Source organism: Alligator sinensis, unplaced genomic scaffold, assembly GCF_000455745.1.
Source record: "Alligator sinensis unplaced genomic scaffold, ASM45574v1 scaffold168_1, whole genome shotgun sequence".
NCBI classification, from domain to species: Eukaryota; Metazoa; Chordata; order Crocodylia; family Alligatoridae; genus Alligator; species Alligator sinensis.
This window is the reverse complement of record NW_005842377.1, coordinates 1082541-1095578: the sequence shown is the minus strand read 5'-3', so window position 1 is coordinate 1095578 and position 13038 is coordinate 1082541. Positions and strand designations below refer to the sequence as shown.

Sequence of the window (13038 nt, the reverse complement as noted above, 5' to 3'; positions counted from 1 at the left end):
CCCCCGCCGGACCCCCAGCTCGGCAACTGGTGCCTCCTGAGTCGGCCGGGGCGGGGGCACCTGGGGTCCTGAATTGAATACAACCCATTTCGCATGCCCCTACCATTTAGCCCAGTATCCTGTCTTCTACAGTGGCAGTAATAGATGCTTTAGAGCAGGGCCCATGGGCTAGATCCTAAAGCCTGAGAGTCAGATTCAGCCTGTAAAGTTTCAATCCAGTCTGCATATTACTAGGGGTGCATTGATCCTAAGCTGTTTAATCTGTTCTGCGTTTTGCTAATGGCATGCCCATCCCCTTTGTCTGTTTTAGCAAGCTGCTCCAGACTTCCTAGAGGGCTGCTCTCCCTCACAAGCCTCTGCTCACTGTCCCTGGAGTGGCAGAGAGAAGCAGTGGCCCATGAGCTGTTCCCCATGCTAGTAAAAAGCTGCCAACCTTTGCTGTAGCGGTAAAGTATATGAACAGTGTGTTGAGAGCAGTGATTTTCAATCATGGTGCCTTGAGATGGCATTTTTTCCATTTTGCTTTCAGTTCTCTCCTTAATGGCACCCCACATTTTATTGACTTTTTTGAATGCCACTATACATTGAGCTGTTGTTTTTAAAGAACTGTCTACAGTGACTCCAATGTCTCTTTCCTGAGTCATAACAGCCACTTCAGAAAATTTCTCTCTTACTTCTTGTCTGGGTGAAGGATTTGCCCAGTCTGCGTGAGGATCGGAGTTTCTCATTATTATAATTTGTCCCACTTTTGCAATTTCTCTAAGTAATCTCCCTTAACGTTTTTCTAATCACCTTCACCCTCCTGATCAGGTGGTTGGTAGTATAATCCTAGTCCTATGTTCCTTTTAATTAAGTACAGAATTTCTACCCACAGAAGTTCTATGGTAGATTCCCTTTAAGATAAGAGTTTTATGCTGCTACTGTCTATACTATCCTTAACTTACAGCACAACTCCCCCACTTACACTTCTTACTCTGCCTTTCCTATGTAGTTTGTAATTGGGTATAACAATATCTCATTTATTATCACTTTTCTACCAGGTCTTTGAGATGCCTATTATGTCAAAATCATCTTTTAATACCAGGTATTCTAGGTCATCTATCTTATATTGTAGGCTTCTAGTATTTGTATAGAAGTACATACAGGCAGTCCTTGGACTTATGACAATTAGTTCCTGAAAACTACATCCTAAGTTGAAACATTGTAACTTGGAACTGATTTTCTCATAGGAACAATGTAATAAATGGGGGATTGGTTCCTGAATCAAGGCCTAATACCCTATTTTCACCAAAAATAACCCAGAATTTTGTACTCAATCAATTATAGATGAGTAATATAGCTACATTAATATATTTATATTGTAAATAGCAATCATATTGATATAGAAGGAGTTCTTTGAAGGACTCTTGGTTGGACTTTTTGAAGGGTTCTTGGATGGAGTCTTCTCAGGAGTCTTGACTGCAGGTTTTTCTGGAGCCTTGTCTGCTTTCTTAAAGAAAGTGTCCAAGGAAGTTTGAACAGATGTTTTCTAGGGAGATGGGCAACGCAGCAAACTTGTTTTCTGGCATGGCGTGATGTGGCGTGAGATCAAGCATTGTAAAGTCGAAACTGATGTCAGAAAGTCAAAACAGGGTGTCAGTTTATAAAAATTGTAAGTGCTGTTCATTGTAACTGAAAACGTCTGAAGTTGAGGACTTCCTGTACTCATTTTGTCCTAGCTCAGTTGCCTGCTACTGCATGTGTTATTTGACTGAGACTCTAACTTTTCTGGCTTATCTTCACCATTGTCTACAGCAGTGGTCCTCCACTGGGGTGTCACAGCACACTGGGGTGCCTTGATATCCTTTTAGGAGTGCCACAGAATGCCATGCAATGTTAGCACTGTTAGGTGTGTAAACATGTTTCACAAGATAAACTCAACAATTTCAAATAATAACCCATAGTCCTAAAAAAAAATATGATCTGTTGCGGTCTTCCTGTGTTCTTTGCAATAGAAAAATTGCTGTATTATTTTCCTGTAGCCAAAAAATGAGTGAAAACTAAGAGCTGGCATTTTCCGAGGGGTGCCTTGATTAAGAAAAAGGTTGAGAACTACTGGTCTAGTCACACTTCCTACTTCCCTACTAACCTTTCTAATATATGTTCTCTTCTGACTTAGATAAGTAAAGTATATTCCTCTTGGAATATATACCTTTTAATAACAGTATGGGATAGGATGTTTCTGCATAAAAAATAAAGAAACATCTAAGGAATCTATGTCTTTCTCTAACAGAATTCAGCCGTAGGTCTTACTAGCGTGCAGTGACGTTAAAGTGTGTAAATTGCATTACAAATTCCATTGCACCATCTGGACTTTCATTTGTCTCCTTGCAGATATAATAAAATTATAATCATTTTCTTATTCATTTTTTAAAGGAAGCAAGGAATTCATGAATCAGTTTTGCTAAATATCAGAAGGCAAGACTCATGATAGCTACAATAAATCCGTTAAGAAACTGGGTATGCTGTGGGGAAGTTAGGTGTACACAAAGTATATAATAATGTTATAAATCAGGAATGAATTCTTCATTCCTGACCTTTCTTACTTACTTTTCTTGAGGGTTAAGCCTTAACCCTTAAAATATTTATACAACTGTACTGTGTAGGTATGTTGTTTCATTGACTTAAATGGAACTCTCATCTATTAAGAATAATAACTCTTATCTATTAAGAAGCGTATTATTAGGATCTTGAACTGTAAACTGTTACTGTGGCTAGGACTGTGTTTAGGCTTGTAGCTTTGTGTGTTGGGGGAGGAGAAACACACTGCCAGGTCTACAGGAATAGAATCAGATGCAAAGGAAGGCACCTATATAAATTCATTCTGATTTTTGTAGGCACTGACTCCTAGAAGCTCTCATTGCTTTCAGTCAGAGGTATTTTTAAATACAAAGATCAAACTACTTTTAAGTGTCTAAATATATGTTTCCAGATGTACTTTTATGCTCTTCAACTTGAAAAATTGAAACCATAAGTAATGATAATATAGACTAGATTTTGTATTTTGCCTATGTTATATACATTCAGCAAAAAAGGCAGAATCAAGAGCAGAAAAATAGCATAATTACTCTATCCTAGTCTTACCATCCATTCAGGAAAATGAAGTTGATGCTATGTGTCCTCTCCGTTTAGACGGGAATCCCTGATGGTGATTGTAGTTCAATAGTTCAGCCAATCAGAGAACAAAATCTGTGTTCTATGGAAAATTTCAGTACAACATTTATTTTTATTCTAAAAAGCTGACCTTTATTGCAGAACAGAAATTCCCCCACCAATATTGATTCAGAAACATTGAAACTTTTCATTTTGATAATAATGAGTCCTTATATTTAGATAACGTTAAAATAGTATGACATAAACAAATATTTATTATATATATTGCTAAAATCACTATTTTAATAGAGAAGTTAAACAAAAATTGAAAAAATAATGCATGTAGAACATCATAACATCAGGAGCTAATAGCACTAGTCCAATTGACACAGCTAGAAATGAACTGGTACATTTCTTAAAATATAGAGAGTAATAAAAATCAAAGACTGTCTGATTTATAGCAAGATCATGGAAATGGCGTGAAATTGCATTTCCAAAGGAAAACAGACAGGCAAACATATAAAGTAGCTAAACTGGGGTAACTAAAACGGTGAATTTTTTACATGATTTATTCTCAAAGACTGCAATTTATGGCATCCCCATTACATAGTACCACTATTTTATCAACAGTTGCAGTTATAATCTAGTCTTAGATTGGCCAGGTACATTTCTTTAGATGGTTTGCAATCATGATAGTAAAGTTCTGACTTCAGAAGTTCAAGATTGGAAATTAAGACCTAGCACTTTATAACAGGAACATAAATTAGAGGTCTTGACCTTTCCACCTTAAGTCACATGAATAAAACTTACTATAATCACTGGTAGGTGCCTTAAAATCATTGATTGTGCTCGTTTAAGATGCTTAAAACTACTTTTGAAGGGTGTTTTATATCTTAATAGATACTGCTTTGCATTCTGCTAAGGAAAGTCCAACTAGTTTTGTTTCCCCTTGGTTGTTGAGAGAGAAACATTCTAAACTGGAAAAAAAAGCAATTGCATAAGGATTTCTTGGTCACTAGGTCAGATGGAGGGAGAGAATCTTTTCAAACTAGATTCCCTGATGAATAGTGAAAAATAACTGGAACATTTGCTATATTATTTCAAATGAGTTATTGTAAATAAGATAAACCTAATGTCTTTTCTTATTATTGGATTAAGCATTACAGATGTGAAACACTAAAGCTCAGAAGAAAATGCATAGAGAGGCAGCTTTAGACCTGTGGAGCCCAAGCAGATGCTAAGGTGAGAGCCTCTTTCCCACCTGCACATTGGATGACTACATAGATATTACCTAACAGCCTCATGCCATTCCCCATGACCTGAGTCCTGCCATGATTCCCCAACCCTAATGTTGGTTCTGGATGTGTACAAAGCAAAGACTAAGACTGACAGTTTGAAAGTATATAAATAGCAAGTACACTTATCTTAAAATGTCAGCACTTTCCTGTACATAGTTGTTTATGTACTACATTAAAATGTATATATGAATGCAACAGGCTGTTGATAAACAACTTGTGGGTTTAAACAACTTGTTTTAACAATAACATTTAGCTGAAACGAAGTGGAGGCAATATAGACAATCAAAAGGAAAACTCCAGAATGACTAGTGTTTACTGGAAGTGTTAAAGTTTAGATAGAAATAAACTACCTGTTCTAACAGAAATGATAACAAAAGTATATAAAATGTTAAATGGTTGAGTTTCTCAAACTTTTCCCCTATCCCATTTGTATGACTCTCTAACAGCTTCTCTCAGTCATAAGTTTGATTAAAGGCTACAAAAAAAAGATGCTGCTTAGATGGAGGTAATAGGTTCTGATAAAGCAGGACCTTCCTCCTGTGTACTTTATATGCCAGACTGATTTTTATTATTGCTATCTGGGGAAATTAAACCAAAAGACCCAGCTAGACAAAGCCTTGGCTAGGATGATATAGGTGGGAATGGTCCTGCTTTGAGCAGGAGGTTGAACTAGATGTCTTCCTCAGGTCCCTTTCAACCCTACTTTTCTATGATCCTATCATTCACAAATCTTTAACACATGTATTCACATTTTTAATAAATTACGCCCAGCTGGCATGATTTAAATCAACAATATTTTTTTCATAAAAAATCAATAAGAAATAAGGACATTAAAAAGGAATAAGACATAACAATAAGATAGTACATTTCAATGTACTAAAAACAGTTTTGCTGTTTGCTTACTTTTTAGTAATGTTTAGAGGAAAAAACTTAAGTTTAGGTGGGTGGTGCAGGTTGTACTCTAGAATAGGTGTGTCAAACTCACCTAGGTTCCTAAGACAGATCCAGATTGTGAGGCTGGATCTGGACCCACCTCCAATGGCAGGGTGAGCAGCATCAGGGACCTGCAGGGGATTAATGCAACTCTTGTTTGTTCCTCCACCACTAACTCCTCCTCCACCACTCTAGCCCCAGCAGGGCTCCACACCCCAGGCTTTAGTGTTGGGCCCCACCCCCAAATTGCAAGGCCCTTCTAGGAGTCTGATGGACCAGATGATACAGCCATGAAGGCCATATGTCTGACGCTTCTGCTCTAGAATCTCTTAAACTTCTAAACAACATCATATTGGGTTTTATATAAGACATAGAATATTCTAATAAAGTAATGTTTTGGGAAGTAACCAGTCTCCAATGAGAATATACTTTCTCTCTTTCAGCAAAGTTTGTTATCTGCTGCACAATATTTATTTTCATAAATAAAACGAGCTAAAATGTTGAATATGTTTTTTCTTTCCTCATGGTTTCCCAGCTTGATTGTTTTACTTTAAGCTCTCCAGTACTCCCCATCCTGCTGATTATATAAAGGCATGTTGTGAATATACTTTTTATTGACCTTTCATAACTCAGTCTTATTTCTACCTCTTTGCTCAAACATTCTAGGGTCATCAGTAGCTCATGGAAATTATTACTTGGAAATGTGCTTGTTACCTAAAATTATTTTATTTTTCCGTATGTTTTCATTATACATTTGACTCAATATTTTTTTTGTTTATGCTTCCTGAGACACTGTTGATTAATTTCTTTATGATTACAATGAAATCATTTATTTGTGCTGTCTTTCAGAAACCTTCACAAGTTTGAAAGAGGACACAGGTGAGCACACAGGCTTGCAGTTTCACAAGTTACAGTAGGGTAACTTTATTGGGGCGGGGGGAAGTGTTGACGAAGATACAAGCCCTGGATGCTGATTCAGAAGGGCCACCAGAATGGCAGCCCCCAGGGAGCTTGTGCCACTGCTGCTATATAGCATATCCTGGAGTAAACATTTACTCAAGACTATTATCTGTCATCACCACAGCCTGTGCAGAGGTAATCGTTCCCCCTCCCTGCCCCCCCAGCACCAAAATTGAAAGTTATGCGTCTCGGATCCTAAAAGCCCTGATCTTCCCTTTTTCTATTCTGGCTTGACACTCCAAAGCTTTTAAGCACATATTGAAGTTCAACAATTTGGACAGAATCCTGTTTCTCTTTATATGCTGAAATGGAACTTAACTAGTTTTTGGCCTATTCTATCCTATTCCATTTACCTTCAAAGCTATTAAGCTGCTTGTCCTAGACTCAAATAATTCATCTCTCTGGATGAACTTTTGTCCAGGGATCTTAGTTTGACAGATTTGGAAAAAAAAACAGGAAAAAAAGAAAAAAAAATCACTAAAACACTGACAGTGGGACACTGATATCTATTCTATTCTACATGTGCTATTAATTCAAAGTAGGCTTACCTGGGAGCACATCTACACATGTTCCCTTTTGGGAGGAGATTTGCTCTGCCCCCCTGCAGCAGCCAGTGGGAGGTCCAAGTTCCCCTTGGGTGCTAAGCTGGGGGATGGCAGGGAGCATGGGGCTGGTTCCCACATGCACGGGGCCAGAAGAGCTCTGACAGCTGCAGCAGCAGCTGTCTCCTCACCTTGTACATACTTGGAGGGGGCCTGATGTGCAGGACTGGGAGACAGCTGCTGCTGCCGAGCTCTCCCACACTGTGCACATGAGGACAAGCCCTGTGCCCAGCAGGGCTTCCCATGCAGCCTGGCACTGGCCAGGAACTGTCCCATTCTGGGTCAGGTCCCAGCCAACTCTGGGCTATGTGGAGATTTCCCTGCCCAGCCTAGAGGAACCTGCCCCATTTTGGGGAAATTCTTAGGCCACCTGGAGCTGACTGGGATCTACCCCGGAATGCAAAAGTTCCCAGCCAGTTCCGGGTAGGGAACTGCTTGTGCAACCCGGAGCTGGTTGGGACCTGTCCAGGAATGGGACAGTTTCTGGCCAGCTCCAGGCTGGGCAGGGAACTCCTCATGCAGCCCAGAATGGGGCAGTTCCCAACTAGCTGCAGACTGGGTGCAGAAATCTTCATGAAGTGCAGAGCTAGTTGGAACCTGCCCCAGAACGGGCAGGCCCTAGGCTAGCTCTGGGCTGTGCAGGGAACTATTTGTGCAGTCCACAGCTGGCTGGGACCTGCCCCAGAATGGGACAGTTCCCAGCCATCCCTGGGCTGTGTGGGGAACTCCTTGGGCAGCCCAGAGCTGGCTGGGACCTGCCCCAGAAGCAGGATAGTTCCCAGGCAACTCCAGACTGGGTGGGGAGATGGAATTCCTTAGTTCCAGTGCTACTTGGCTCCCAGCTCCTGTGGGAGGGTGGGGACAGAGAGCTTTCTTCTGGTGCTGCTCAGTTCCTAGCTCCTTGGGGGAATTCCATGTTCTTTGTGAACCCCTAGGGTAGGGGCTGACTGAGAGCAAATTTGCTCCCGTCCAGCATTTAAATGTGCCCTACTGCACAGTAAGTTTACTAATTGTATTTATGACTAGTAACTAACTGTGCAGTAGACTAATTTACTGCACAGTAAATGTGTGCATGTGTAGATGGTATAAATATCAGCATTCTACTGCATAACCTGGAGTAACCATTTGCTTAAGACTTATCTGCCTTCCTATGAGCAAGGTGCTAGAATAATTGTCTATATTGGACGCATCTACACATGACATTGTCACCGTAGGTAGGCACAAACTGTGGCACCATTGCTACTGTGCAGTAGTTTGTTGCTCCTGCGCAATAAGGTTAGGAACGACCCATGCGCCATCAGTACTAAACAAGTACTAAATGACTGCACAGTAACACCTGCACAATTGGGCACACATGTAGATGCGCCCTTTATGTAGTTACCCTGGAACAGGTGCATATCTTTCCATACCTGATCCCAGTGTAATTTATATTGGTATACAAAAGCACTGAAAGTTATACAGATGTATATCCATTGTCTGTGCAGGGCTTAAATGTAGATTTCTGAAGATAAAAGTTACTTCTTGGAACTTTTACTGCTTGCAGTTTTTCATATTCATGTAAATTGTTTACTAATTTATGTACTTATTTAGTCTCTCAAATATACACTCTGTTCCAGCAGTTTCTTCACAAAAGCCTCTTAGTTTCACATGCTCTCGCCAACACCTTGATTGGTTAAGGCTTTCATTGTGAGTCTTAGTGAGTCATTCATTGAACTTCAAAAAGAAATTAAAAGTCACCCTATATTCAGACTTATGAAGCATCTAAAATGGTTTAGCCAATTTACTGATTATGTAACTAATTAGCATTGAATTTACTCTTTGTTTTCTTTGGATAATTTGGGATAGAAAGATAAATTATCTTAGATATGAGAATATCTAAAAATTTGGTTCATTCTCAGTCTTTGGGAGGAAGCTTTGTTATAGAAATCTAAAACCTTTCAATATTATTGAATATGCGACCTATAAAGTCTTTCTTCTTGTATTGGTTAAGTATTTCCAGTATTATAAAATATTTTCATTTACTGTTAAATGATTCAGAAACCTCTCCCTTACGTTTTGCAGTGTTTTGGTATGGCACAAACAACTTAGGAAAAACTCTATATACCTACTTTATGTGCCATGGTCTACTGTCAAGTATGATTGCTCTCTAAAAATTATTTCTCCCATCTGCAATTCTGATCCTCAGCTTTCTGGAAGGATTAAGCTCTTTCCTGTTATTCTTTTCAGATATTCTTCAATGCCAACACATGAATTTCTTACGTTCCAGTTAGTATGATTTAGCAAAAATGTTTGACACTACTTTTTTTTTCATCTTGAGGTTTCTTAATGTAATATGATTTTCTTGATTAATGGGTATTTTATTAAGTTGATGAACTTTTGAAACAAAATAATTACATTTCAATGTTACAATGAAAGAGTTTACATTGCAAGTAAAAGTATAGCATTGAAATGACCAGGCATGAGGCTTAAATAGCAGGAGATCTACTGAAATATTTGTGATTTAAAGGGACATTGCCAACTTGATCTTTTTAGTTGACTAGTTTCTAAATATTACAGTTCCTGAGAGGTCAGTCTCTAAATACATTGAGACTTTAACAAAATATTCTTTAAAATATAAGGATGGTACCAAGGGTCTCTTTAGCCAGGGAGAAGCTAACTGATATATAAAGAGAGAGAGAGAGGTAATAAGCTATGTTAGTCTGAAGTCAGGTAGAAGGTGCCACTCTGCCCTGCCTTCTGTGTGATCAGAGGAAAGTTGGGCTATGAAGGATTTCATGAGGTCATGTAGTCCAGCCCTCTGCCCAAGTCCCTCACTAAAAAACATGTCTATCTAATCTGCTCTTGGAAACTTCCAAGGTTGGAGACTATATATAAGAGCAACAATGGAATTTACTGAACAAATTGTGGATAAATATGGAAAGCAAACATAATGGAAAAAAGGCTGACTTGTAGTTCAATGGGCAATCAATTATTTTAATGCTATTTCTCTTTGTTAATGTACTGTATCAACTATAATCCTTGCCTACTCTGTTTGTTAGCTGAATACTGCCCCTGGCTGTTATATGTTGTGATAAATCTCTCCTTTAAAACTCCAGTTTGCAAACATAAATTGTCCGTTCACTGTGGAATGATGCCTTTGTATTTATTTTAGTGCTTATTGATTTCATTTGAATGAGGATGTGTGCTGAATTGTGTTAGATCTCCACATTTATCATATTTTTATCATTAAAGTTGAGACACAATTTGGAACACTACAGTCCTTCCATAAGATAAGCAGAAACCTAGCATGCTTTTTATATTAAATTTATCTTATCATAGAAATTTGGATTTTTATTAGTAACGAACATAAGCCAGAACAGCTAAGTAGATTCTAAAATGGAATGCCCACATGCCTTATGTGGCAAATGTAGGAAGCTAAATATGAAATTCCAGTAATCAAATAAGATATTGAACTATGCATATCTATAAATATTTAAACACGATTATCTGCATCCTTCAACAAACACTTCAGTCCCTGATTTTTCAGTAAATGCAAGGCCTCTGCTCAGAATTCACTGGGAGATGGTGTCACAAGATAATATATGGCTTCCTGGAAACCTTTTGCTTCAGGAAATCCTATTATCTCATGATAAACAGTAATTTATGTCATTAGCCTGGTTAATAACAATGCAGATTAATAGGTTTATTTTAGAATAAGCAGATTTTTAACTTCTTTTTGCCTTTCGTCTGGGTATGTCTTCACTGAATACTTGAAGGAAGAGTCCAGACAGCCTGCATGACATTCAAAGTACCTCTACAAATTTTGTTCCACTAAACAAAAAGTATGCCTTTGTACTGATAGAGACTCCTGTTTTGGTTCAGGATGATAGAATATATGTTTCACATCCAGACTTACTAACAAGAGTGTGAATTATTATAAACTATCATGCTTTGTTTGTATTTGATGTGGATGCTTATCAACTAGGAGTTGGTTAATTAAGTTCGTATAGTAGAGTATTGAGATCTGGAAGTATGAACTGATGAAAAATGAGAATTTGGTTGTTCTGAAGCTGATGCATTGGTGATGGTCAAAGAGAGTGAGTTCAGGGTCAAGTTGGGGCAGCATCTAGGCAAGACTGGGTTATGTGAGTGGCCATCTGGAAAAAGAGAAAGCAAAAGAGAAGTCAGGGTAAGGATGCAGGTGGTGATAGGGAAGCTGAAACTGCTGATGGTAAGATTTTGCATGAGAGGGACGTCATAAGAGTTGCAACAAGAGAGATGGTAGATGAAGAACCTAGAGAGCAGGCAGTGAGCAACATGGAGAAAGAGAACAATCTCCAAAAAGAGGAAGATTAGTTATTGCCAAAATATCAGTATTTGAGTTTGAAGGTGATGTTTTACATGAGTTGGTGTTCTAATTTACTATTGGTTGTGAAGTTTTTGATGTGGAATGGTAAATTCCCCCCCCGAATTTCAAGAAATAATTTGGATTTGGTTTCTTTTTCTCACAACATAACATAAAAACGGTCATGTTCAGTGTATGTAAGATGGGTAAGTGGAATAGGAGGGGAGTTACTGTAAATTTGTAGGATCTCTATAGGTCAGGAGTGCTCAACCTCTAGCCACCAGCCAGATCTGGCCTGTGGCACCATGTTATCTGGCCCATGGGTCTGGAAATTTGGTAGTAGGGGAGCAGTGGCACCACTCCCCTGCTGCCAAATCTCCAGACATTTGGGAGCTGCAAGCCCTGCGTGCTGAATCCAGTGCCTGATCCCAGCATGCAGGGTTTGATGGGAGTTGCACCAGGGCCCAATCCCAGCACACTGGGGCAAGAGGGGGCAGTACTGGCCCCTCCCGGTCCCAATTCCAATGTATGGGGGGCAAAAAGGGGTGGTGCCAGGCCCCCAGGGTCCAATCCGGTCTGCAGACAGGCTCTGCACCACTCATCTGGCCCAAGGGCTGAAAGGTTGAGTGCGTAACTGTTATGATTGCAAAGTGTATTGCTCATTATAGCAATGCTCTTAAATTGATTTTTTAAATCAATGGTTTCTAATTCCTTTGAATTAAGGAACCTGCCCGGAAACAAGTCATTTTTCATCAATTATGATCTGCCTGTGGTGGCCATTTCTATTTTAGGGACAAAGTTGTTCTGCAGAAAGTTGGGCTCCTGTTCCATTGCTCGGTGTGACTGATCATAAAAACCAAATAGCAATTCTCTGGGAGGTAACAAGGGGCTGGTGAGGGTAGGACAGGGAGAGGGGATCTTTTTCCCTCTTTCCTGCTTTTCCTATTTCTCTTAAATTAAAATGGCCTGCACTGCTCAAAACTAGGCAGGCCAGGGCCCCTGCTATCAGTTACATATATTATGCAATTTGCTGGTGAATTACACAAAAAATTTAGATCGGTCACATGTGCAAAGTAACGATCACACCATTCACTGGTGAATCATGCAGTAAATTTAAACTGGTCACAGGTGCAAAGTAACAATCACACCATTCATCGGCGAACCGTACAATAAATTTAGTCCAGTCACACGTGCAAAGTACTGATCACACCATTCATAGTGAATCCCATAGTAAATTTAGACCGGCCAAGCTGCAAAGTAATGATCACACCATTCATTAGTGAATCATGCAATAAATTTAGCCTGGCCACACATGCAAAGTAGATTGCCCCGTTCATTGGTGAATCGCACGATAAATGTAGGCTGGTGGCAGTGCAAAGTAGCAATCGTACCATTTCCCTGTGAATCGCAGTAAATAAATTTAGAGCCACCCCACGTGCAAAGTCATTTGGACAATAGGGGCTGTCCAACTGCACAAAAAAAGAGGCAACCAGCTCGAAAGTTACTGCTTGGAAATGGGCATCACCTGTAGGGCTAGTTCCCAGGCAGTTTTCATTTGAACCTGAGCTTTCCACATGTCAAGGCCACACGTGCAGCCGGGGGCCCCTGCTAGAGCCTGACCCAATTAGCAGGGGCTCCGCGGGGGGGCAGGCAGCACTTCGCGGGGCGCTGCACGCGAGTTCTTCAGGAGCAATTAGCTCGTGGCCCCGCTGGGAAGACCTGCTCTTCCCTTCCCCCTGCCTGCAGCGGCGGCCGGGCTGTTTCCCTGAGCGGCGGCGGGCGCGGGGCG

The 13038-nt window shown here is 39.9% G+C and overlaps 2 protein-coding genes across 3 annotated transcripts in view; both read left to right on the top strand.

The window, feature by feature from the left end:
• Nucleotides 1-6242, top strand: part of ZBTB14 (zinc finger and BTB domain containing 14) — a 21065-nt gene extending 14823 nt beyond the window's left edge. For both annotated transcript variants that reach the window (XM_025210862.1, XM_025210861.1), the window contains exons 3-4: nucleotides 4291-4374; nucleotides 6213-6242. The gene's annotated coding sequence lies outside the window, so the exon portion shown is untranslated. The remainder of the gene's footprint in view (nucleotides 1-4290; nucleotides 4375-6212) is intronic.
• AKAIN1 (A-kinase anchor inhibitor 1) overlaps nucleotides 1-13038 on the top strand; it is a 34174-nt gene that overhangs the window by 7331 nt on the left and 13805 nt on the right. The window contains exon 2 of the mRNA XM_014522604.2: nucleotides 6213-6242. Within this exon, the coding sequence (XP_014378090.1) occupies nucleotides 6213-6242 (30 nt within the window). The remainder of the gene's footprint in view (nucleotides 1-6212; nucleotides 6243-13038) is intronic.